This window comes from Rutilus rutilus, assembly GCF_951802725.1.
Source record: "Rutilus rutilus genome assembly, chromosome: 19".
NCBI classification, from domain to species: Eukaryota; Metazoa; Chordata; class Actinopteri; order Cypriniformes; family Leuciscidae; genus Rutilus; species Rutilus rutilus.
The window spans coordinates 33,288,395-33,314,572 of record NC_140232.1 but is presented as its reverse complement, the minus strand read 5'-3'; the positions used below and the strand labels follow the sequence as shown (position 1 = coordinate 33,314,572).

Genomic DNA, 26,178 nt, shown 5'->3' with positions numbered 1-26,178 from the left:
TGTCGGTGACGCGCTCGGGCTCGGAGAAGGCCAGACACGGGCTGAAGGACAGCAGCACATCTGGGGTTTGAGGCGCTGATGGCAGGGGTTTGAGCCGCTGGATGAACCCGTCCTCAGGCTCATCCGCCACCGAGCTTTTATCCAAAGCGACTTACAATTGCTATATATGTCAGAGGTCGCACGCCTCTGGAGCAACTAGGGGTTAAGTGTCTTGCTCAGGGACACATTGGTGTCTCACAGTGGATTTCGATGCCCACCAAAGGCATTTGTCTTATCCATTGCGCCACACCACCCCTTATCTGATCTATCTATCTATCTATCTATCTATCTATCTATCTATCTGTCTGTCGTTCTATCTATCTATCTATCTATCTATCTATCTATCTATCTATCTATCTATCTATCTATCTATCTATCTATCTATCTATCTGTCTGTCTATCTATCTATCTATCTATCTATCTATCTATCTATCTATCTATCTATCTATCTATCTATCTATCTATCTATCTATCTATGTTATCTATCTATCTATCTATAGTATCTCGCTCTGTTAACCATCTATATCATCTATTCTGGGGAAAAATGTAAATTATACTGAATTTACCATATAAGTCAAAGGTTTAGAATAATTATGATTTTTTAATGTTTTTGAAAGATGTCTTATGGGCAGCAAGGCATTTAGAGTAAAACAGTAATATTGTTACATTGTTAATACTTTTAATACATTTAATTGTACATAAATTATTAATGACAAAAATTTGAAATGTCTTTTCTATGTGAATATATTTTAAACTGTTATTTATCCCTGTGATCAAAGTCAACATCATTACTCTGCAGTCTTCAGTGTCACATGATCCTTCAGAAATCATTCTAATACAAGTATTAAGTGTAAATAATTATAAGATATTTTTTATCTAATAATTGCAGGTGGTGTATAATAGGACAGTGTGTCAGTCTGATGTATGGAGCAGTCTTTATTTGTGTACAATAAACCAGAGTTTTTAGTCCATGTCGTCCGTTCCAAGAACATATTTCATATGTGTTTACACTCATTTTTTGGGTTGCATCGAATGATTATATACCACATGAAACAAAGGCGAATATTATGTTTATTTGTCTAACTTATCAATCACTTTCCAAAGAGCATTCATGAATATAATGTTATACATGTTAAAGTGTGCTCTAAACTGTGGAATTGCCCTTTAAATTAAACTGATGATGCCTCACACATTAAATACACACACTAGCTATAAGAAGAAGAATGGATATTTGCAGGAATAGTTTTACAAATAGGTGGAGAGCTGTCAGTAATTGGTCCGTAATAATTATTTTAACAAATAATAATTATTTAAAATAATATATGTATCTTATTATTTACTTCTCAGTGTCAAATTCTGGACTAAATTGGTGTCGGGATATGTGCTAAAACGAGAAACAGCGTTAAGTCACGTGACTCCTGTTACTTTACTCAGGGCAGCGAGAATGGACCAATCACAGTGTGAGTGTGGTCACCGATAGTCATTTTATAGAGATTGATTTACTGGCTTAATAAATAAGATATTAACCCTTAGAATTTACGGATTATAACGATAATGCTCTTACATACACAAACGTTTCCAACAGGAAAAATTAAAACCGTACTGAGATTTAAATGCTACTAAATGGAGGATTGCGACTCTGTGAGCCGCTGAGCGCCCTCTAGAGGAATAACCGTGAATTACAGAAACGGTTGCGCGACAGAAACACAGAAACACACTGGCCTCTGCGGAGCGCCTAATGCCGCGGGGATTCCGCCTCTTTCTCCGCTTACAACATGGATTTCAACGTGAGGAAACTCGCTACAGATGCTGGAATATTCTTCTCTCGGGCTGTTCAGGTAAGAAGCCTCGTTTATGGATAAATATAAGAGTTTAAACGCAACGATCAGAGTGTCGTAGACAGTTGATGTGTTGCGCGTGACTCTGCGTTTACACCAAAACAAGAAACCGTTTTACAGATATCATCACAAATCCACTGTACAAAAAATCATTAGTTATTATGTAACGTTAGCAGTTAAATGGTGATGTTGATTGAACATGAGGGTTATTTAGATATTTTACGGTGTTTGTAATTATTTTGATGCGTTTCCTCTCAGGAATATAACAGATTCTCGTTGATCTCGTTACTTTTGCTCCAGTTTACAGAGGAGAAACTGGGACAGGCTGAGAAGACCGAGCTGGACACTCACTTTGAGAGTCTGCTGTCCAGAGCTGACTGCACCAAAAACTGGACCGAGAAAATCTACAGACAGACTGAAGTTCTGCTGCAGCCGAACCCCGGTAAGCAGGAGCCCAGATCTCACACACACACACACACAATTAAACACGCTTCAGTTAAAGGGACAGTTCGCCCACAAATATAATGCTCATTTGCTCACCCTCAAGTTGTTCCAAACCTGTATGATTTTTGTGTGTATGAACACAAAAGAAGATATGTGACCCTGGACCACAAAACCAGTCACACATGGGTAAACATTTTTAAATTGAGATTCATACATCATCATCTGAAAGCTGAATAAATAATCTTTCCATTAATGTATGGTTTGTTAGAATAGGACAATATTTGACAAGACAACTATTTGAAAATCTGGAATCAAAAAATGCAAAAAATCGAAACATTGAGAAAATCTCCTTGAAAGTTGTGCATTTATGTTGGCGATTGTGCTGCATTCACTCACAAAAATAAATGTTTTATATATTTACGGTAGGAAATTTACAAAATATCTTCATGGAACATGATCTTTACTTAATATCCTAATGATTTTTGGCATAAAAGAAAAATCGATAATTTTGACCCATACAATGTATTTTTGGCTATTGCCACAAATATACCCGTGCGACATGTGACTTGTTTTGTGATCCAGGGTCACATATTTGGAAGAATATCGGTAGTCAAACAGTTGTGGGGAACCATTGACACATGATTTTTAATTTTTAATTTCCATAATATTGAAGTCAATGGGATCCATCAACTGTTTGGTTACCGACATTCTTCAAAATATCTTTTTTTGTGTGTTTAACAGATCAAATAAACGTATACAGGTTTGGAACAACTTGAGTTTGAGCAAATGATGACAGAAAGATAATTTTCACTTTTGGGTGAACTATCCCTTTAAGGGCACTTTTGCCTAATTATGTGAGCTGTGTTTCAAATCTATGGTAAATGTCTATGTAATAAATATCTGCTTTTGGCTTCGATCAAACATAAACTTCTGTGTGTAATTTTTGTGACATTATTCAGTTTTTGGAGAAAATGCTGGTCAATTAATGTCTAAAAATGATAAGAAATTAGTTTATGAAGTAAAATTCTCAATTACTGACAGATGTAGTAGTAAATGAATAAAGCAATGCTCAGATCGTCATGTAAAGAGTTTAAAATCAATGACATTTATCCTAATTACTGCTTATTAGTAATTAGTAAGGTAGTTGTTAAGTTTAGGTATTGGGTGGATTAAGGGATAAAGAATATGTTCAGGACATTAATATGTGCTTTATAAGTACTAATAAACAGCCAATATCCTAGTAAAATACATGCTAATAAGCAACTAGTTAATAGTGAGAATTGGACCTTAAAATAAAGTGTTACCAAAGCATCTTATTAAAAAGTCTGGGAATGGAACAAGCCCAAATACTTACAAATCCATTACTGAGACCAAATCACATGACAATCTATAAAATTACATTTTAATCATTATACAATCGGACTACTTTTTCATTTCTTTTGACCTAACTTGATTGATTTGAATAGGATTATTTTGTATCATATTCATATCATAAAAAAATAGAGCTTTGAAGTGCTAGAAAAAAGTGTGACGCCTTTGAAAAGTGCTTGAATTTCACTCTCAAAAGGTTGTACGAACACTGAAATTAATAATGTAAAAACATTTGACTATTTCTGCCACAATACCATGGTTACAGTCAGCGTTGCTACATTAAATCCTTGTATGCTGGTGATTTATGGGTTGAAAAGCCTTTTATAACTCGTTCGTTCGTGGACCGATGTCTCTCCTGGTTTCCACGTCACCTCGGTTTGATCTGAGATTCTTAATTCTGCAGCGAATTCAAATGCTTTCTCACTGGATCTCTGTGTAGTAACAGTGTCACGTGATCGAGTTCGGCCCGCGAGGTTTACTCTGCGCTCTCTATTATTGCTCTGAGCTGATAAATGGTCCTATCCACCTTATTCCTGATGACCTTACGGCGTGTTGAACCATGGGTCGCACTTCCGGTTTGGGGAACTTCCATTCAAAAAGGCAGGTTGCCCTACAAATAAATCTGATCTGTCAATTTTCCTTCATGATTTATTTTCAGACATCATGGGAATAACGTTATACTTGATATTTTAACGTGACATGTTATAACAAGAATATCTACGGCAAGAGCTCTTTTCAGTCGCTGCTTTCTTTTCCTCGTGATTATTTTCTTTTTTCCCTTTGCAATCCGCTGTAAAAGTATGAAAAAGGCCAACATATCCTGCACATTTGTGGTCTTACGATATATTCCATTAATAATTCACTGGAACGCACAAAGAATCTCTCGTTATTCTCCTCAAATCCTCACGTCTCTTTCCAGGTTTGTTTTCACAGGTAAATGCAATTTATTATCAGTCAAAATGACGGAAATCACTTTGAAATAGCATCACGCAATGCTAAAGTTAATGAACATTTTTGATTAAGGCAACACGAGTTACATAACACAGATATATATATATATATTACTACAGTGATATTTAAGCAAAGACTCGCGCTTTTGGGGTTGAAAGTACCTCGTTGATGCATTTACACTTTTAAATGTCCTTTTAATGTTCGATGGTTGAAGGGTGAGTAGATTAATGTCATCTCATTGTGACACTTTTTTAACGTATTGCGTTCATAGAGCGAGCGTTTCACTGATTGTTTACAGCTTGACGGAAGTTACACACATAATTCGCGCAAAGCGTCATGGGGCGCAGGAATAACGGTACGTTCACACGGGGCGTCAGCGTCACCGCTTCCCATTGACTTTGAATGGGTGACGTCAAGCGTTGCCGAAAAGAATTGTGGATCCGTCTGTGGCGCTTCACTGGCGTTGCTCGCGGCAGAAGTTGAGAATTTTTTAACTTCTGCCGCGAGCAACGCCAGTGAAGCGCCACAGACGGAAGCGTCAGCCAATCAGGATCGCTCTATGCAAATACAGTAGCCAGGCGGCAGCCAATCACGTTCATCCTGTTCAAGAGCAGCAAACTGAGGATAAATTTGAGTTCCTGTCTAATTTCATTGGCTGACGCTGCTATGACCATGGCGTCAGTGCCAAACTTCAGCCACGCCTTCCGTCAAGCGTTGACGCGTGTGAACGTACCGTAAGGCGGATAGCACGGTTTCATTCCGCTTTCGTTTCGTTTGTCGTTTCTCATATTATGTAACAGAAATAGGCAACTCTTTATCAGTTGGGCAGTGTATTGGTGGCTCCTCTAACAAAATTTAGTCAGAAAAAATGTCGCAAAATACAACCATTTAGTCGCAGTCTGGAGCGCTGACTCATTATTTGTGTGTGTGTGCGGCAGGTGCTCGCATCGAAGAGTTCCTGTATGAAAAGCTTGACCGGAAGATTCCACCGCGAGCCACGAATGGAGAAATATTAGGCCAGTTCATGCTGGAGGCAGCGAAGGAGTTCGGACCAGGAACCCCGTATGGTAAGAATCCAAACTCAGAAATGTTCACCAATCATGTGTCTTCACAATTTGCATTCATGCATCCCTTTTTTTTTATCAATGCATATTTACATTTACATTTAGTCATTTAGCAGACGCTTTTATCCAAAGCGACTTACAAATCAGGACTAAATTAAGCGAGTCATCATGAAGAGGCAAAAAACAACAACAACGCAAGAAGTGCTCAAAATACGAAGTTCAGGCATTATTCAGAGTAGCATAAGCCCGATAAGTGAGGTTTTAAAGGGGAAAGTTTTTTTTTAATTTTTTTTTTATTTATTTATTTTTATTTTTATGAAGTTAGGTGCTCACGGAAGAGATGGGTTTTCAGCTGTTTTTTGAATGTTGTTAGGGATTCTGCATTCCGGATGAGGGTGGGGAGAGTGTTCCACCAGCATGGAACTGTGAATGAGAATGTTCTGGAAAGTGATTTTGTGGCTTTCTGTGATGGAACCACGAGAGATCGCTCGTTGATTGATCGTAGGCGTCTGGTAGGGATGTAGGCTCGTAGGAGTGAGTGAAAGTAGGAGGGAGCTGAGCCTGTGATAGATCTGTAAGCAAGCCTCAATGCCTTGAACTTGATGCGAGCAGCGAGAGGTAGCCAGTGCAGAGAGATGAACAGAGGAGTGACGTGAGCCCTCTTGGGCTCGTTGAAGACAAGACGAGCTGCAGCATTCTGGATCATCTGAAGAGGTTTGGTTGCACATGCTGGAAGTCCGGCCAGAAGAGCGTATTAATTAGCAAATGTTGCATCTTCACGAACCTGCAGTTTTGGCTGCCAAGAGTAAATGCTTGATTTATTTAGTCTGTACGAGTAGAATAAGCTGAACACGGCTGGGTTGAGGACAAATCCATTGATTTGCTCTTAATTGAATTCAGTGACATTTGTAATTCTAAAGCTGCTTTTGTAGATGTCATTTGTAAACACAATAGGTTAGTTAGCGGTGCGCTCTTTAAGTGGTGGAATAATTAAACCGCACATGAAAGATTTTCAGTGATTGAATTGATTTCCCAGTCTCTGATGGGTTTTCCCTGCAGGCTGTGTGGGAAACAGCCAAACCAATACATCTCGATGCCTTTTCTTTCTCCATGCATGTTCCCCATCGCAGTGATCAATAGTGTCAGAGGTCACAGCAGTGTCTGATGTCATTTCCTGGCCAGCATTCTCCCACAGAGATTTTCCTTTTATAACTTTTTAGTAGATATGAAGATGCGCCAAGGGTCATGTGTGCATGTGCAATCAAAAAAACATTAATAATTTGGTGCAAAATTCATCTGTCACTATGAACAAAAACACGGGAAAAGAAAATATATAACCAACTTTATATAAAGGGTCATAAGTACGTACAACTTTATTCGCATTCATACAGGTGAAACTCGAAAAATGTGAATATCGTGCAAAAGTTCATGTATTTCAGTAATTCAACTTAAAAGGTGAAACTGATATATTATATAGAAAATTACATGCAAAGTGAGATATTTCAAGCCTTTATTTGTTATCATTATGGCTTACAGCTTATGAAAATGTTCAAAATTTCAGAGATTTTGAATTTGGGGTTTTCATAAGCTGTAAGCCATAATCATCAAAACTATAACAAATAAAGGCTTGAAATATCTCACTTTGCATGTAATGAGTCTATATAATATATTAGTTTCACCTTTTAAGTTGAATTACTGAAATAAATGAACTTTTGCACGATATTAAAATGAGTTTCACCTGTATATATACTAGGCCTATAGCAAATCTCAGCTGGTTGATTGCTTGTATCATTGTAAAATGTGACTATATTATATATCGCACAGCTCTAATCTACTAAATCCGGCTATAAGGCATGAAGACGTTAAGATATTATAAACACTAACATAATGATTTTAGCTTGTATTGTCAAAAATTGTTAAAAATAAATTTGACTTGACTACATTAAATATGGATTAGTGTATATATAATATTAGTCAATAGCTATTAATAAGTGAATAAATATGAATTCCAGTGTTGAAGTTTTCTATACTACCATGATAAATGCTTTTATGGCTGTGTTTGGTTGCGCTTCTAATGTCTAATAGATCCATACAGTGGAGAGGGAACTGGGCGTTCTGGTTTTTCTCTTCTCAAACTAAAGTGCACTTAGTGGTTTTAAATGGCTCATTAACGTCCCGTGACTGACCACATGCTGTAGGATGGGCTGTAGTGTGAGGGGAAACACACGGCTTATCTCTGTAAGTACGGGACTAATGCACAGCCCATCTAAAGTAGAAAACCTTGAAGTGTCTATTTGTAAAATTAATGGAGAGGGTTTTTTTTCCTGTAATCTTTTGACTGCATTTGCAGTAGGCCATTAATTAGGTTGCTTATGTCAAGAAAGCACGCTATAATTTCCACATACAGTACATTTAAATGCTTTTGTTTGCGTTTTTCTAATTTTAATGCAGTTTTTAACTCATTAAATGAAACAATTTGAGAATGTTTCAGCATTTGGTGAGTGTCTCCTTCACTTTAGTGAAAGCCGCACTGGAGCGACGTGAACACAACCTGATGATCATATTCTCCAGCAGGATTTGAGATGATCCACAGAGCATTAAGAACATCTGACCCAGTCACATGATCAATGAATACTCATTGAATTACTTTTGATTAGTTTCATGGAAGCTTTATTTTTAGGTCAAAGCAAGATTAGATCAGCCGATTCAATTTCGCAGTTGAAACCACAGAGTGTGCTGTAGATGTAAAGAGGCGTTCATCATTCATTATTGATTCAGTGGGCCGAACAGCTGCTCCGACTAATGTGTGTTTGTGCCCTCTCTCAACCAGCTGTGACGATTCGTCTCCATTTTGGATCCACATCGAATCTCTCCATTGATTGCTTCAAAAATTGCACGAAACCTCTTATGGATCTAAAATTTGGATCTGTAAATTCCTAATATTAATTACAAATGGCAAACAGTGGGATCTATACACCATGAACAAACTCAATGAATTATTTTTTTGCTCACTTCTGACATGGATCATCAGAATTTGTTGCACATGTGTAAGCTCACAAATCTGCACGATATCTGATTTTTACGCATACAATCTGAGCCACTTCCAAATGTGGTTTTAAATCAGATTCATATCCGATATTTGGACATCCGACCATGTCTAAACGCGTATATAAAAGCCTCCACAAGGCGAGGGCGTGTGACACGTTGGCCAAAGATAGCTTTCTGATGTTGTGTTATTTTATTTCAGAATTCTAGATCTAACGACCTGAAGATAAAATAACAAACGGAAATTACTGTTATTTTCCAATACAGATCCGTTCGGTCAGATCCATGACAGCTGTTATCTTATCCATGCTGGCAAACAATCATGGCCACCCGACATGAATTATTGCCTATTATTAGTTTTCTACTTGGGCTGCATGATATTGAAGAAAATTGCGATAACTCATTAAATAATGCGATATTCGATATGCGATACGATAATGCTTAAAGTGTGTAAAATAAACTTCAATTATCTTTGAAATATATTTAAAATTATATAACCTACATACGTGTTTCTTTTTGTGACAAGAAAACATCCCTACAACTTCTGAAAGTGAACATCAGTGTTTTACTGTGGCATAAGAAGTGTTATTTTAACATCAGTGGGGTTTAGGGGTTCAGGTTATCCTACATTAGGGTTATTTAACAACAGAAACTGAATATAAAACACTGCTTAGTTTTCACTGTATGAATGAAATATATACTGATTCTTATTAAAGCTACAAAAGTTACTCAGCCGAGAGCTGTGAGTGATTTTCTCTTTGTCTTTTGGTCATGACCCCAGTTATTGCAAGCCGTTGCGATATGCATATCGCGATGTATACATTTGCAATATTTTGATTATTTCGTTATATTGTGCAGGCCTGTTTTCTACAATATGCAGAGTAAAGCGACCACCCACTATAATTTTGGGGCGGGAATGAATGTAAACACAGATATCGGATGCCAGTCGTGACTGAAGTGAATGTAAACAGGCGGGCCAAAAAATCTGATATGGCCAAAAGATCAGGGGCCTCATTTATAAAGCTTGCGTACTCAAAACATGCGTACGCCAGTTCCTGCGCAAAAGGTGGGATTTATAAAGAAAAACTTGACGGGAAAATTTGCGCACCTGCACGCAAACTCTGACCCATGCGTACGAACGTTTTGGAGATGGAGCACTTTGGCGACACCGATGGTGAGCTGGAGTTAAATGTATTTTTGGTCACTTTTATACAGAAAATCTAAAGAAAATTAAACATATACAGAAAGATTATACAAATACAATTTCATTCACCAAGCCTGTCACTTGAAGCAAATATCCATTCCTTCTTAAATGTCCGCGGCAGCGAGCGTGTTGAGCCTTTTAGTGAAACTGACGCAAATAACAGTTTAAATAAATAAAATACTTCTGATATAAACATTTATATTAAATATGCCATTAAAATTAATGGAGTTAAACACTTAAACATGAAATCATTACTGAAGTTACAAAAAAATTTTAAATTCAATCATTAGAAATATTTGTTGTGGATGCGATTGTTTTTGAACACATTTCCTGTGGCGTGCTTTAATGTTTTAACCACAGAGATAATTGCTTATCATGATAATACCAGATTGTCTGAGAAAATAGTTTCGTGCAAATAATGCCCAAGGCCTATCTGTTTCCATTAAAAATATAAATCAATTAAAAATACAATTCGGCCAGTGGAAAAGATTGAGAAAAACTTTCTCTGAAATGTATTTTACACTATTTGATTTATGTAGGCTATTCAAAAACAAGGCAAGGATAGGCAATTACTTGATTTGTATTAATGTAATGTTTCTTGTACCGTTTATATCATTTGCATATGATTATTCATCCACGTGATAACGTTTAAGTTATCACGTGGATGAATAATCATATGCAAATGATATGTAGATGAGGATCTGCATAGTAAAACTAGGCGTTGTAAGCTCCATATATGGTTATTTCGGGTGGAGACGCATGTACGCACAATCTTCCGCTGACTGGGATTTATAAAGTGAATTCTGCGCAGGTTCTGGCGTACGCACGGTTTTATAAGTCTGAATATTTTTTTGCGTACGCCATTTTTGGCTTTCGGGCGTACGTACACTTTTAGTAAGGTTCCTACGCACAGTTTTATAAATGAGGCCCCAGATCTGTGCATTTACACTTGCAGTGGAAACACAGCTTTATATAATCTGATATAGTTTTACTATAGTGAAAAGGCTGGCATGCTATTAAAAAACAAACAAACAAACAAACAAACAAACAAACTCTGCATTGATTGCAATGCAGTAAATGGACTGCACTCAAGACGGACATTAAAATGATTGGTAACACTTTACAATTAGGTTCATCAGTTAACAGTAGTTAACTACATTAGTTAGCATTAGGGCTGGGAGAAAAAGTCGATTCACCTTTTTGATTCAATCGATTTTTTTTATTATTATTCCAGAATCGATATTAATTCAAATTCAATTGCTTTATTTTTGTCCTTGCTTGTAGATGAGGTTGACAGAAGTTAGCCACTTTTGTTCCAACAGAGGGTGAAATGTGTCGTTATCTATGAGTGTCGTAATATCCCAAGTGTAGATGCTATCATATAGTCAAACTCACAGAAATGGTCCTCCAGTCTCCCTCCAGGAAGTTGCGCAGTGGTGTGAGGAAACGTGGAAGAGACGTGAGACTGAACGCACTGAAAAGCCCTCACGCTGCTCATATCCTGAGAGAGAGAGAGATAAGACAGTAGATCTGCACGATGCATCTTTAAAAGACTGTGATCTCGATTCAAACACCACGCAATCTTTCAGTTCGTCTGTCTGTTGAACTTTGACAAAATCATATCACAACATTCAGATCTGTGTTGGCGCTGACCCGGAGAGAGTCTTTTAAACCTCATAGTATCATTATTTCTGTGATACAATAGTTCAAGTTATCATAGAAGTACTTGGATAAAAGTTTAAAGTTCAAATATGAACACTGATGTCTACGATAGCGATCAAAATCAGCTTTTGATGGAAACTTGGTGCTTAAAATAACGCATTTATCGATTACATTGTTTCACCACGAAGTGGCGACAAGTGACTGTTAAAAATGTATTGTTATTGAATCATTTATTCAAGAGAATGTAGTAGTGTATGATGCTTCTGAAATAAAAGTCAGGAAGACGTGATGATTTGTTTTTGTAAATATGACTCATCTTATACATCATGTACAGTCTGTATAAGTGTATGATTTAACTTTTCCCGATGGTCTAGTGTAAAAAAAATTGCAATATCGAATCGCAATACTTGTAGAATCGCAATATATATTGTATCGGCCGCCAAGTATCGTGATAGTATCGAATCGGGAGATAGGTGTATCATCCCAGCCCTAGTTAGCATGCACTAATAATGAACTGCACTTACACAGCATTTATTCATCTTTGTTAATGTTCATTTCAACATTTACTAATACTCCATTAAAATCTTGTTAACATTAGTTAATGCACAGTTAACTAACATGAACAAACAATAACCAACTGTATTTTTTACTAACTAACATTATCAAAGATTCACAAATACAGCTACAAATGTGTTGCTCATGAGGTAACACTTTATTTTACAGTGTCCTTGTCCATATGTTATATGTACTTACTATAGTAATAACAGTAAATTAGGCATACTTACATGCAACTAAACCTAAACCAAATCCTAATCCTACCATAACCCTACAGTAAGTACATGTATTTGCTTATTATTACTCAGTACTTAAATATATAATTAACAATGACAAGTGTAACCGCTCATGGTTAGTTCATGTTAGTTAATACATAAACTAATGCACCTTATTGTAAAGTGTTACCAAATGAATTAATGCTCTTTAAACACTGGGAAATGTTTTTTATTCTATATCTGCCCACACTTTGACTCGTGTGTGTGTGTGTGTGTAGGAAGCACCCTGATCAAGGTGGGCGACTGCCAGAGGAGACTGGGTGGCGCTCAGAGAGACTTTCTGCAGACCTCATCCATCAGTTTCCTCACACCCCTGCGCAACTTCCTGGAGGGAGACTGGAGGACCATTTCTGTAAGTTTGACTATATGATAGTATCTCTGTTAAAATCAGCACGATTCTGATGCATTGACAAATGCTCTCGGCTTTACAGAAAGAGCGGCGACTCCTGGAGAATCGGCGCTTGGATCTCGACGCCTGTAAAGCGCGAATCAAGAAGGCCAGAGCAGCGGAGGTCAAAGCGGCTGTAAGACTTTCCTCTCCTCATTTACCCTCTCTTTTCTCTAGGAATGGGAATCATAGGGGATTTAGCATTTCTGATTCTGTTTCACGCAATCAGATTTTATTATTGACACTGAACTGAATGAGCAATTAACTGAATTGAGCTGAATAATAATGGGCATCCCGAGGTAGAAACAGAAAATAATTAGTGTAGCTGCTGTTCATAACATTTCAAGCGAATATAATCATGTGCATTTCATCAGATATAGCTGGAGTACAAGGTTATGAGATATATTATGTGAATGCTTGCCTTGAGAGATGCGTCTTTAATCTAGATTTAAACCAGGAGAGAGAGTCTGAGCCCTGAACATCATCAGGAAGGCTTTTCCAGAGTTTAGGAGCCTAATGTGAATACGCTCTCCCTCCTTTAGTGGACTTTAGGACTACCAGAAGCCCAGAGTTAATTTTAAGGTGATAGAAGATCAGTTGGGGCTAAACCATTTAGGGCTTTATAGGTCAGTAGCAATACTTTATAATTGATACTCAACTTAATAGGTAACCAGTGTAGAGATGATATAATTGGTGTTATATGTTCATATGATCATGATTTCTTGACCTGGTAAAGCCCTCGCAGCTGCAATTTGGACTAATTGTAGCTTGTTTATTGAGGATGCAGAACCACCAGCTAGTAATGCATTACAGTAATGTAGTCTAGAGGTCATGAATGCATGAACTAACTTTTCTGCATCAGAAACAGATCGCATGTTCTGGAGTTTAGCAATGTTTCTGACGTGGAAGAAAGCTGTTTTTGTAACATATGAAATATGATTTTCGAAAGACAAGTTGCTGTCTAATATTACACCCAGGTCTTTAAAGGGATGGTTCGGAGTAAAATCAACCTAGGGTCCTTTGCACCATGACCTCGAGCCAAACACCCCCTCCAGAAGCTTTTTTTCCCTTGGTCGAACACTATTAAAGTTAGAGCTTATTTAGAGATATCAGCCGTATGGCTTAGTGCAGACGCTAATGGATCCAAGGATGTATCACCCCACTAATAATGCCCAGAATGTTAGTGCATTCCTGGAACTGGGCGTCGTTACACTACATCCTTATGCATCGCTTTCTGCCAGGACTTTTACGGGCTTTTCCCAAATCACGGAAGTGACCTCGACGACCAGGTTAGTGGTAGCTTGAGCCGTCAGGCAAGTGTTATTTAAATAAACTCCTGATGTACTTACAAACTTTCCAATGCCTCGTTTTATGAGTACAGAACCTATTTGTACTACTGTAGAAGTTTGGTACCATTCTTATTAGTGGGGTAAATTACGTGATAGATCATTGGATCCATTAGCGCCTGCACTAAACCATCCGGCTGATATCTCTAAATAAGCTCTAACTTTAATAATGTTCGACCAAGGGAAAAAAGGCTTCTGGGGGGAGTTTGGCTCGAGGTCATGGTGCAAAGGACCCTAGGTTGATTTTACTCCGAACCATCCCTTTAACTGTAGAGGATGAAGTAACTGTACATCCTTTCTAGATGCAAACTGTATTTGAAGAGATTCTGTGTGCCGGTTTTTAGTCCAATAAACAATATCTCAGTCTTATCCGAATTTAATAGACCAAAAATACTGGTCATCCAATATTTTAATATCTTTAACACGCTTGTCGTGATGAAATACAGCTGAGTATCATTGGCATAACAGTGTTTTCTAATAATATGAATGACACTATTATCAGCTTCAGCTGCTCTACAGTGGAATTTTAATTTGAATTTAATTTTAATTTGAAAGTTTGCATCATTAATTCAGTTTTTTTTTTTCTGCTTATTAATGAGGATGAATTGAAACAATTTCTATTGTATAAAGCACTATAAAAATAAAGGTGACGTTTGAGGAAGAAATAACAGATAATGATTTTAATTATTATTGCATTTACTGACCTCGAGTTTTGTCGAATAATGAACAGTCATGGCAAATAATCAGTAATAAACAGTATAAATCTTGAGGAAAAACATGCTCCACGTCTGTAAAAACAAAACAAAAGTGTCATGTCCCTCACAGTACGCTGCATTTACAGGTTTGGTAGTCTGGAAAACTCGCCTCTCATATGTAATTAGTTCTTAATGAGAACCGGTTCTCGATTCCCAAACCTCTCATTCCCCTTCCTTGTTGTCATGCTTTGATAGCATCACTTGATATGAGTCTCTTCCTCGTGTTTGTTGTGAATATTGAGCGATTTCTCCCCTGTTGACACTGAGCACTAACCGCGTGTCTCTGCTTTAACCTTCACAGTGTGAGGGAGAAGTGAGTATCGCAGTAAATTTCCTCATTATGCTTTTCTGCCTTTTTTACATTTTTGAATGACAGCGACAAAGGCTTTTCAGTTTTGTTCCTTCATTTTTCATGCACTCCACTTGCCAGGATTTACATAAGACCTATTTTTAAATGATATGATGTAATTACATGATTCAGAGTAAACATTAAAAATCCAGGTTACACTTTATTTTAAGGTGTCAGTGTTACAGTGTAATTATATATTTAAGTACTGAGTAATATTAAGCAACTACATGCACTTACTATAGGGTTAGGGTAGGATTAGGGTTTGGTTGAGGGTTAGTTGCATGTAATTATGCATAATTTACTGTTATTACTATGTCAAGTACATGTAAGACACTGTAAAATAAAGTGTTACCAAAATCCAAATTTCCAAAATGCAACAACAAAGCTTAATTTTTTGCAATAATTGCAGCGATTATGTGATCATTTATTCCATCATATCATAACAATATATACCCACTCTAATTGATTTATTAATGCAACAGAATTTATAGATAATGCACACAAAAAATGTCATTATTTCAGTTCACGTATTTCTTTATTTTGCTTTTCCGCAAAATCAAAGATCAGATGCTTTCATTATCATACTTTTTAAAGATCAGCTAAATATCATCTAGATTTGATCAAGCTTACGCACAATATTCTGATCTTTGAATCTATCTGTTGTTCTGATGCATGGCATTTAAAAGCATCCCACAATGACCAGCAGTTATCTTCCCATAGTTCAATGGTGCCAGTCAGTCTCTTTCCTAAAATATCTGCAGCATTATGTGTTTGTTGATTTGTGTTTTGGCATGAGGAGTGCATCAAAGTGTGTTCCTGTCTGTTTCAGGCTGCTCCAGACTTTCAAGAGACCAGACCGCGTAATTATGTGCTGTCTGCCAGTGCATCTGCGGTAAGAACATCTTCACTGTCTGAGACGCCCTCCTCCACACACATATACTCTATTACATATCCAGTGTCAATATTCATGAGACACAGCCTGTCATTCAATATCCGGACATTCTGTTGTCAAAAGTGCTAATTCTGTGCGTCATGGGTTAGTGATTATTTTACCATGACACAAATCTACATGCTTCACCCTGGTGTACAGCACAGTAAATGAGCAACCTCATACTCACCACTATAAGCAAACTAATCACATATTCTTCTGCACTCTTATTGAACAGTTTTATTACACGTTTATAGTTTGGTCAGCATTCTGAATTATATTATCTGCATTTTTCTCTCTCCTCTGATCAGCTCTGGAATGAGGAGCTTGATAAAGTAAGCGTGACATCATCACATATATATTGATGTTTATATATATTCTGTCAAAATGTTTTGTTACTGTCTTCTGGTTTGGTTGTCGTTGTGAATTAAGTTAAATTTGACTGAATCTCGTGATGAAATGTTGGGTCATATTTCAAAATAAGAAATTAAATATTATGCGTCGAATATTTAGTATAAAGTAAATATTTTGAACAAAGTTTGAATAGTGAAGAATGTTAAAATGTTTTGCGTGGTGAGATTATTTTCATAACTTGGCCAAAAAAAAACATTTTGTAATTCAGTAATGAAAATCATTAAACAGAATATATTATTTTGTTGTTGTTGCTGTTTTTAACTAAATTCAGAGGAAATTGAGATTCTTAATCATAAAAATAATGTCACAAATCATGTAAAATAAATCAAAATATATTTATTTCCTTGTTTTTGTTTCCATTTGACTTAAATATGAACTTGAGATTCATTTTATGTTTTCATCAGATCAGCGTTTAGATGCAAATGTTGGTTATGCAATGTCTCTGTCTCTCTGATGCAGGCGGATCATGAACTGCGTGTCGCTCAGACAGAGTTTGACAGACAGGCTGAGGTCACCAGACTGCTCCTGGAGGGCATCAGCAGCACACACGTGAGTCGTGTTTACACACTGCACGCTGCATTAACACACAGTACACACACATAGTGTTGGGAATAGAAAATTGAGTCAGGAAACGGAGACTTGTTATAGAATTAAAAGTTTAATTCCGCTTATCGATTCCTTTGTGCGCATTTTAATGTGATTTTCAACCATTCAAGTGCAAGAAGATGCACTCGTGCACTGTTTTCTCTCCGCGCACATCTGAAGCACATCTGAGCTTGAACAGCCAAATTCAAAATGATGTCAAAATATCATTGTAAATACAGTCGGGTTTGTCTTAAACAGTTGAGAAAGAAAAAGTGAGTGTAACAGTTAGGGGTGTCCCCGACTATGGATTTTCATAGTCGAATCAGAATCGTCAAGTCTTGCCTATAGTCGACTAATAGTCGAATCATGTGTATGGGGGCGGGGCTTTAACAATTCAAAGCCGCGATGTACAGAAAATCACACAAAGATAGAAGAAAATGTATAAAAACATTTTGGATCAATAAAACTAAGAAATAACATAAATAACTCCAGAAAGGCCACACTGCAGACAGGATTTATATTTCACATGCAAATCAAATTAAATTGGCTAAATTACCTGTGCGAGGTAAGTAGGCTACAGCACAACATAGATGCACCGAAAAAATAAACAATTAATTTACAAAATTAAATTAGAACAGAATATACCTTTCTAATAAATAAAAATACAAAACGAAATAAATCAGAATCAAGTCACAAGATGAGGAGAAAATGTGTGCAAAATGCCTAAAGTGCAGGGGAACATAATATTCAAAACACAAGCCACATATAGTTAGATTAGATAACCCTGACAGATCAATAAATAAAATTAAAATAAAGAAATGATTAAAATAACGATAGTAGCCAGATTTTTCAACTTTGTCTATTTAACTGCAGAAACAACAATAAATGCTAAACTGGAGTGGCAGTCTTTTAGCTAAAAATGTTCACAGCATCCAAAAATCAAATTAGAACCGGCTGAAAAGTTTTGAAATCACTTGTACCCTAACGTTACCTGATCGAGAGAACAAATCCAGTCTTTCACTCTGTCTGTGTCCGTTGGAGTCTTTTGTGCGCGCGGATAAAATAGATTCTAAAACACTTAACGTGAAAAACGTTTAACGACTTAATCTCCTAAAATAGTTAAATTAAAATATGAAACCGCTTTACTATAGGAGGAACGCATTGCGTTCATATTCTGGGTTCATCTGCTTATCTGCACATAGTATGGTTTCTTAATAAAGTGTGTACTGTGTACATACATTAGCCTAAGCCACGTTAAAGTGCCTTTTAAGCGTTTTAAAAGCTTTTTTCACGTTAAGCATTTTAGAATGTCCTGTGGAAAACCAGCTTGTTAACGTTGGCCGGCAGAAGTGCGATCATGGTTTTCCTGATGCTAAATCCAGCCTTGGAGAACATCCTTTCTGATGATGTACATCCACGCTTTAGATTTTCTTATCCCAGACATTGTTAAAGATTTAAATCCTTGCCGCCAAGACGCTCCTCTGTCGGTAACGGATTGAAAGTGAAACTTAAATCTGTCACGGGGTGTTTGGATTTATTCACGCACGTTAAAAAATATTTATTAAAAGCTTCTTTCTTTGCACATTTTTATATACAGCATTATCATAATAGGCTGAATATTAACGTATTGACAGAAAACCGGTAGGTCTATGTGAAATCAGACATTGAGCGCCCTCATACAGCCAAAGTGGCATGATCCTCGTTTCATAACACCTCTGCGAAGACTCGACCGTGAGATCGGTAGTCGAATCAGGCTCCTCCTATCGAAGCATCGAATCTTCGACTATTCGGGGTCACCCCTAGTAACAGTATATTGGATCTGTGCATTCTGTCTGAAAGTGACAGCAGCCTTTCAAATGTTAATCAACTTTTGTAACTGTAATAAGTCTATATATTATTTATGAAGTGAAGACTGTTATTTTACAGTTGATTTCAATTTCTGTTCCTGAATACTAGACCAATCTGAAAAACTTGCATTTTTGTTCAATTGTATTTGTTTGTGCTTTATTTGTTCTTATTTTATTACTGACTCTTTAATTGTCTTTAATCATTTTTAAAATGTATATTAGTTGGTTGTTTTTTGCTGTGGTATTTTTGTTAAAACCATAGACAAAGTTCCCCATGTAAGTGCTCTTATTCAGCTGCAACAAAATGTTTTGTGCAAAAAGACAAAATAGAGTGAATAAAATAAAATATGCTTAATTTTTTGGAATCGAAACTGGAAATCAATAAGAATCAGAATCACTTAAGATTCAAACGATATTCAACCCTACACACACCTGATCAGAAGTGTTTGTTTGAATAGTTTAACGTTAAACAAGACACTTTAAACGGATAACCCTCATTGCCAGGATTGGCTTAAAGGCTTTCTTAATAACCTCTCAACCTCTCATATTTCAAAAGACTCTGACAACAAGCTTAAATAGCTATTATCCTTATGCAAACAAATGAAGTGCAGTCTGTGTTTGCACAGTTTAATGAGGTCTTTTGTGTCTGCGCAGGTGAATCATCTGCGCTGCCTGTGTGAGTTTGTGGAGGCGCAGACGGTGTATTACAACCAGTGCCACAAATACATGCAGGAGCTGCAGAGAGAGCTGGGCAGGTGAGCAAATCTAATACTTGATGATGTTTAGCATGCACAAAATCAAAAACGGTCATTGAAACTCAACAGTCCTAAAAATATAACATAAAATTGCAACACTACAACACTCTCATTAGCTAACATGAGCAATTTATGTCTTACTTGTTAATAGAAATACAATTGTTCGTGGTTTATTTATGTTAGTTCACTGTGCATTAACTAATGTCAACAGAGACCGCTTTTGATTTGAAAATGTTAGTAAATGTTAAAATGGACATGATCTGAGATCAATAAATGAAGATAAAATAATAATAATAGTAAATGTACAGTATAATAAATAATAAAAGTATTGTTTATTATTAGTTCATGTTAAAGTGCCCCTATTATGGTTTTTCACATGTTAGCTTTCATGTAGTGTGTAACAGAGCTGTTTGTGAAAGTAAAAGCTCTGCAGAGTTTCACAGATCAAAGTGCAGATAAATGGAGTTTTTGTTTCCCTAAAATAAAGAAGTGATTCTGAACGGAAATGAGTCGTCAGTAATTCAGTCTCACTTCCTGCATGAACGCATGTGGGTTTGTAACACATTTGTATAATGCTCGTCTATTGGCTGCACTGTGTGTGAAGTGCTGAGGAAGATCTGGAGCTGAAATTCAAGATATGGTAATGGCTGTTTGGTTTTCTGCACGCGCTGTAAGCGATCGACCAATCACAACTAACTGGACCATCTGACCAGTCAGAGCGGAGCAGGCTTGAGGAAAAGAGGGGATAAGAGCTGCACTGTGAGAAAAGAGATGATAATGCTACTGTATGTAGATTGAGAAAATTAAATCGTTTTTTTCGTCCTTTACCTTAGATGCATGTAAACCTACAGTAGGAGACCAAGAAAGCTAAATTAGGAACCTTTAAAAGAGCATCATATGTGCACTTTAACTAATATAGTTAACAAATGGAACCTTATTGTAAAGCGCAGCCCATTAAATTAAAGATTTCGGTCACACTTTAGTTTAAGGTCCAATTCTCAGGATTAACTACGACTTTTACCTCAATAAACTCCTGATCACTGCTTATTAATAGTTAGTGAGGTAGTTGATAAGTTTAGGAATTGGGTGGATTAAGGGATGCAGAATAAGGCGTTAATATGTGCTTTATAAGTACTAATAAACAGCCAATATCCTAGTAATATGCATGCTAATAAGCAACTAGTTAATAGTGAGAATTGGACCCTAAACTAAAGTGTTCCCAAGATTTCTTAAAGAAGAAATCTTTACTTTACAGTGGAAAATATGACTTCATCACATGACATTATTCTAAACGATTGTTTTACTTTTCCCATCGTCTGCTCGCAGTTCCAGCGGAGACATGTGAGTTTTGAGTTTGTCGTCTTGTCAGTGCACACACGAGTCAGCAGAGCCCTCATCTCCTCGTCTCCTCCGTCAATCTTCTGTGTTTCAGAGGATGCCCCGACTCACTGGAGGTGAACTCCCCCGGTGTCGGCAGCCCCACAGACCCGTCCGCCGTCCTGCCTCTACACTCTCCATCTCCAGACACAGACGCTCTTCAGATCGAAGAAGTGCAGCCGCCCGCCAGCGGCACACGCAAGGCCAAAGTCCTGTATGCCTACGATGCTGGAGATTCCAGTGAGCTCTCGCTGATGGCTGATGAGGTGAGCAGACGTTTGCTGGGAGATATTCAAACTCATGATAACGTCCAAAGATAACCAAGGATTTATGTAATCTCTTAAAAAATATCACCGCATAAAACTGTATCCTCAAGTCCCGCCCCCTGAATTATTTCTCACTGAATTTCCCGCATTACAGAGATGTCATGCATTATAGGCATTATAGTTTATATTGGCTAGTTTAAATTTCTATTTAATATCAATAGGTTTTGGTAAATTCAGTCAAGTTAAATGCATTAATATTGCACTTTTCACAATACATATTGTTTCAAAGCAACTTTACAGAAAATCATGATATGATGATAATGTCTTAATATTCTAATGCATTATAGTCAAATTTAGCAGATGGGTGATAATATAGTTTACATTTTGCAATGATTCAAGTTTATATCGTCCTATGCAAGTATACTGTATGCATGCAGATAAAGATGGACATACTTATACTGTATATTCAACTTTATATAAAGAGCTGGGCGATAATATAGCAGTTGAGATTTGCAATATCTTATATATCGCTTTAATAAACCTGGATATTTTATAAATCAAACTTTATATTTAGAGCTGTGCAATAGTACAGTTTACATTTTTCCGATGATAGAAACAATCACGCATCTGAGATGTGCTATATACTGTATATTAGTGTACTGTATGTACGCAGGTAAAGTTGGATCTACTAAATATATCACATTTTGTCTACATTACTCAGTGATAATATACTTTACAGTTGGTGTTATTAAATATTCAAATATATTCTAGGGATGCACAATATATCGGCCACCATATCGGTATTGGCCGATAATGTTCTATTTGATGTTATCGTTATCGGTCCGATATTTAGATATTAAAGCATAAATACATAAATAATGTATTATTTCCTTCAGCAATTCCAACAATTGTGTTCTTGGGACATGGATTTTAATGGTGAGACTTTTTTGTTTTTATAACCAGGCTCTCAAAAATTACATAAAAATTTGGATTTAGCCAATATATTGGTTATCGGCTTTTAAATATAAAGAGTTATCGGTATCGGCCAAAATTTTCATATTGGTGCATCCCTAATATATTCACAATAATTTTGCTGGTGACAAAATTAAACATTGTGAATATAGTAAAAAAACAGACATTTGAATATTGTTGAATATAGGGATGGGACGATTACCGGTTTCACTATAAACCACAATAAAATGTACTGACGGTTAGTATTATCGTTTAAAATTTTATTATCATTAAAACCGTGTTTGATTATCGCGATTTTTAATAACTCACTGTAAATCCTGTCCAGCCAGCAACAGTCTGACGCAGGCGCAGCAAGCAATGTTGTTGTTTTTTTTATTCGAGAAGGAATGGTGGAAGGCAGTGACCGTGCTCGGGAGATTTTTCAGCCTTTTAAGAGGACCAAATCTGAGGTGTGGTCATATTTTGGCTTTTACAAAAGTCCTGAGTGATGGAACTACCATCGAGGATGGTCTCTACAATAAACACTTCAAATCTGCCGAGTCGTCTTGTGTGACCATCACCCACTGTTTATAGCAAGTTAACTTTGACCTCAATACCAAAACTACGTCTGGGAAATAATTGGGCACAAAATGTTGTTTTGAGTTGAAATATTTTATCTCACTCACTTGAAATAAACGTGAAGCTTCCACGAAGAAAAGTTCGCAGCAAATGGCTTTGAGCCAAAGACAAACGATCGAGTTCAAACAAGACTATTAAGAGTGACATTTAAGGGATAATAATGTATATCACTGTACACTTATTACACTGATTTTTTTTTTTTTTTGTAACCACATAATTACGGGGACATATTGAATTGAGATTAATGTTTTAAATCTGACCTGTTTCACCTGTTTATAAATCCATTTTGTACAGCGTACAAAACAATCGTACAAAAACGGAGAAGCAAGACGGCAAGTTGTATTTGAATGAAACGAGAGAGCGCGTCCGGTGTCGTGCCTAAAAAAAGTGATGGTCTGCCGAAAATTGATTGCATTGTTTATTGCAATAAGTAGAGGCTTCAATCATTTTGTTGTAAGTAGAATACTGCATTTTATGGGTTGTTTTCGACATTTAAAGGTATTTTAACAGGTTAAAAGGGCTGGATTAGTTGGTACACAGCAGGTAAAATAATGCAGAGTCATAAGGATAATTGCAAAAGAGATCATGTCTTTATTTTATATATAGCTCAGCAGTAAGTCATGTTATTATAGGCTACAGTCCGTTTTCCAAATACAAACACACATTCCATCGGCAACAACAGGCTTCTATTATTTCCTATAATCATGTAAATGTCATACCTGATATAAACTGCAAACACTTATTTGGCCACAATTGTTATTATTATGTTAAAAGAAACTTCACAAAGTATCACACAGACATACCTTTGCTATTACCACGGACATAAACTGATGGTTATTTGCACGTTATGCCTGTTTGATCCAGCTGTAGACGTAAAGAAACTGGGCGCAATCAATTTACGGCGGACCATCACTTTTCAGCACGACACCTGTCGCGATACATGGATGTGCGCTGTGTTATAATGCGTTGCTATTGATGACGGTCATTATAAGGAAGGAAATGCCACAGAATATAATCTTGCTTAAAAAAGTGAATAGAGCTGCTTGTTTTATTTGTTGTTTGTTGATTTTCAAATATTAAACTGTTTTTAGTGTGAGCATCAGTTCTTTTTGAACACTTTCATCTCGTTTTAACAAAACCGTGATAATATTGATAATCACGATAATTTTGGTCACTATAATTGTGATATGAAATTTTCATACCGTCCCATCCCTAGTTGAATATTAGAATTTTGATTAATTCAGCCCTTCTATTTACTTAAAAGGCATTTAGACTCTAAACTGATGAAATGTTTTTCTCCATCCTCTGATTGGACGATCAGCTCATCACAGTGTACACAGTGCCTGGAATGGACTCTGATTGGCTGATCGGAGAGAGAGGAAACCAGAAGGGGAAGGTGCCTGTTACATATCTGGAGCTGTTGAGCTAAAGAGGCGAGAGACAAACACACACTCTTCCACGTCCTGACACACAGTTTCCAGCTTTAACACCCAAACTGAATCATGGACGCTTGTGAGATCGACCCATGCGTGGGTTTATTTACCGAAAAGCAAACTATTGTATGTTTACATGCATGTGTCAGGGGGCTTTATTTCTGTTTGATTTTAATATTTAAGATGTTCACGGTGTCTCTGACAGTTTTTAACATGATTTTGGAGAAGCTCGTGAATATTGAGTGGAAATCAGGGCATCACAGAAAGATTATAATCCGTCCTTCTTTTTTTAATACCGAACATCAAACCCGTATGAATTATTAAATGATGTTAATACCCGAGGTATTAGTCAGCATTATAATTCATAAACATTATAATTCTTTTTAAATTTCAGACTAACACACAAATATTCACCATTACAAAACTAACAATTCATTCACAAATGCCTGAAACATTCATTACGAGCACATGCATGTTATGTGCCTGTTTTCTGCACTAGAAACTGCTCTGTGGTCAGTCAGAATGTCTTTTCTGCCTTTAATATAGTGAATAATCTTTATTCAGGTTCTCCTGAAGCTGATCTAAGCTCAAAACTAAATGTTTATCTACACCGTCTAAGCACTAACACGTTTGCACTGAGTTAGTTTCGTAAAGCCTAACTGAAACACAGCCTTAACTGCGTCTCATAAAGACGTTCATCACTGCAAACAACGTCAAACTAAATATTCCAGCAGTGTCCAGAATATGAATGTTGATCTCCAGCCTTAAATTCCTGTTTTTCATGCATGATGAAGCTACCAGTGCACTAATAGCCACTCAGAAAATGTGCCACTTAAGTGTTTTTTTAATCTCTTTTAATTAGACAAAATATAAACAAATTAAGCATCTAAATTTTAAGGCCCAATTTGACATGATTTACAGAAATGTATTATTGTTTTGAAAAGTGCTGTCGCCACATTCCATTGTTCTTTTAACAAGTCAAATGTAATTATATTAATGATCATTTTGTTTATTTAGATAGTTTCTGAAACCCAAGATTGCTCTGTTGATTCAAACCATACATGATTGATTTATGCCATCATAAACCCACTGCACGACCAGTTTTATATGATGCCTATCAATGTATTTATTTTAAATTAATTTCAGACCTTTCTGTATTTAGAGTTTGGCTTCATAACTTCCTGTTTATTTATTTATTTATATTTTTTTTTTAGTGCCAAAGTGCAGCTAAACATTTTAGATATTGTGACGTTATTTAGATATTGTGTTCGGTGTGCAGTATTTATTGTATTATTCGATTTATGATCATTTTATTATTTCATTTTTTATTGCAAATCACTGTGGTTTATGTATAATGGCCAAAACTGAGTTCATAAATTCATAAGCCAAGTTTGGTTGCCCTCTATTGGTCACTTCTTGTTTTTCCAGCTCTTTTGTTGTATTTAATGCGGCCTCTCCAAACCATGCGGAGAGAATCAGGCTTAATAATGTAATAAAAGTCATTTTATTGATACATATCTTTTTCAAGGTCTTCACTGATCATTTAAACACATAAATAGCTTTTTTTGTAACTGAGTGCTGCATGGTGTGACTACATAAATGTCCCACAATAGTGCTTATGACAGATATTTAGATGACCACAGAGAGACTGTACACATTATTCTGTTTGTTAGCAATTATAGATGACGGTAGTCTTC

The 26,178-nt window shown here is 36.5% G+C and overlaps 1 protein-coding gene across 2 annotated transcripts; it reads left to right on the top strand.

Moving 5' to 3' along the window:
- The first annotated feature begins 1,687 nt into the window (after positions 1-1,687).
- On the top strand, positions 1,688-25,998 carry sh3glb2a (SH3-domain GRB2-like endophilin B2a). Of its 2 annotated transcripts, XM_084388786.1 has the most exons (12): positions 1,688-1,877; positions 2,178-2,319; positions 5,582-5,710; positions 12,667-12,800; positions 12,880-12,972; positions 16,116-16,178; positions 16,526-16,549; positions 17,088-17,177; positions 19,715-19,815; positions 21,142-21,156; positions 21,248-21,458; positions 24,370-25,998. In XM_084388786.1, the coding sequence occupies exons 1-12, from the start codon at positions 1,815-1,817 to the stop codon at positions 24,475-24,477; spliced, it is 1,173 nt and encodes a 390-aa protein (XP_084244912.1). In that variant the 5' UTR covers positions 1,688-1,814; the 3' UTR covers positions 24,478-25,998. The 2 variants fall into 2 exon arrangements, with proteins under 2 accessions (XP_084244912.1, XP_084244913.1); XM_084388787.1 differs by lacking the exon at positions 21,142-21,156 and having other exon boundaries at positions 1,724-1,877.
- Positions 25,999-26,178: the final 180 nt, after the last annotated feature.

Bases quoted from the DNA above. Each gene is read 5' to 3' on its own strand.
- sh3glb2a (XM_084388786.1), top strand. From the start codon at position 1,815: ATGGATTTCAACGTGAGGAAACTCGCTACAGATGCTGGAATATTCTTC. The intron at 2,320-5,581 runs GTAAGCAGGAGC...TGTGTGCGGCAG, and splicing joins TCTGCTGCAGCCGAACCCCG to GTGCTCGCATCGAAGAGTTC. The intron at 21,459-24,369 runs GTGAGCAGACGT...TTGGACGATCAG, and splicing joins TCTCGCTGATGGCTGATGAG to CTCATCACAGTGTACACAGT.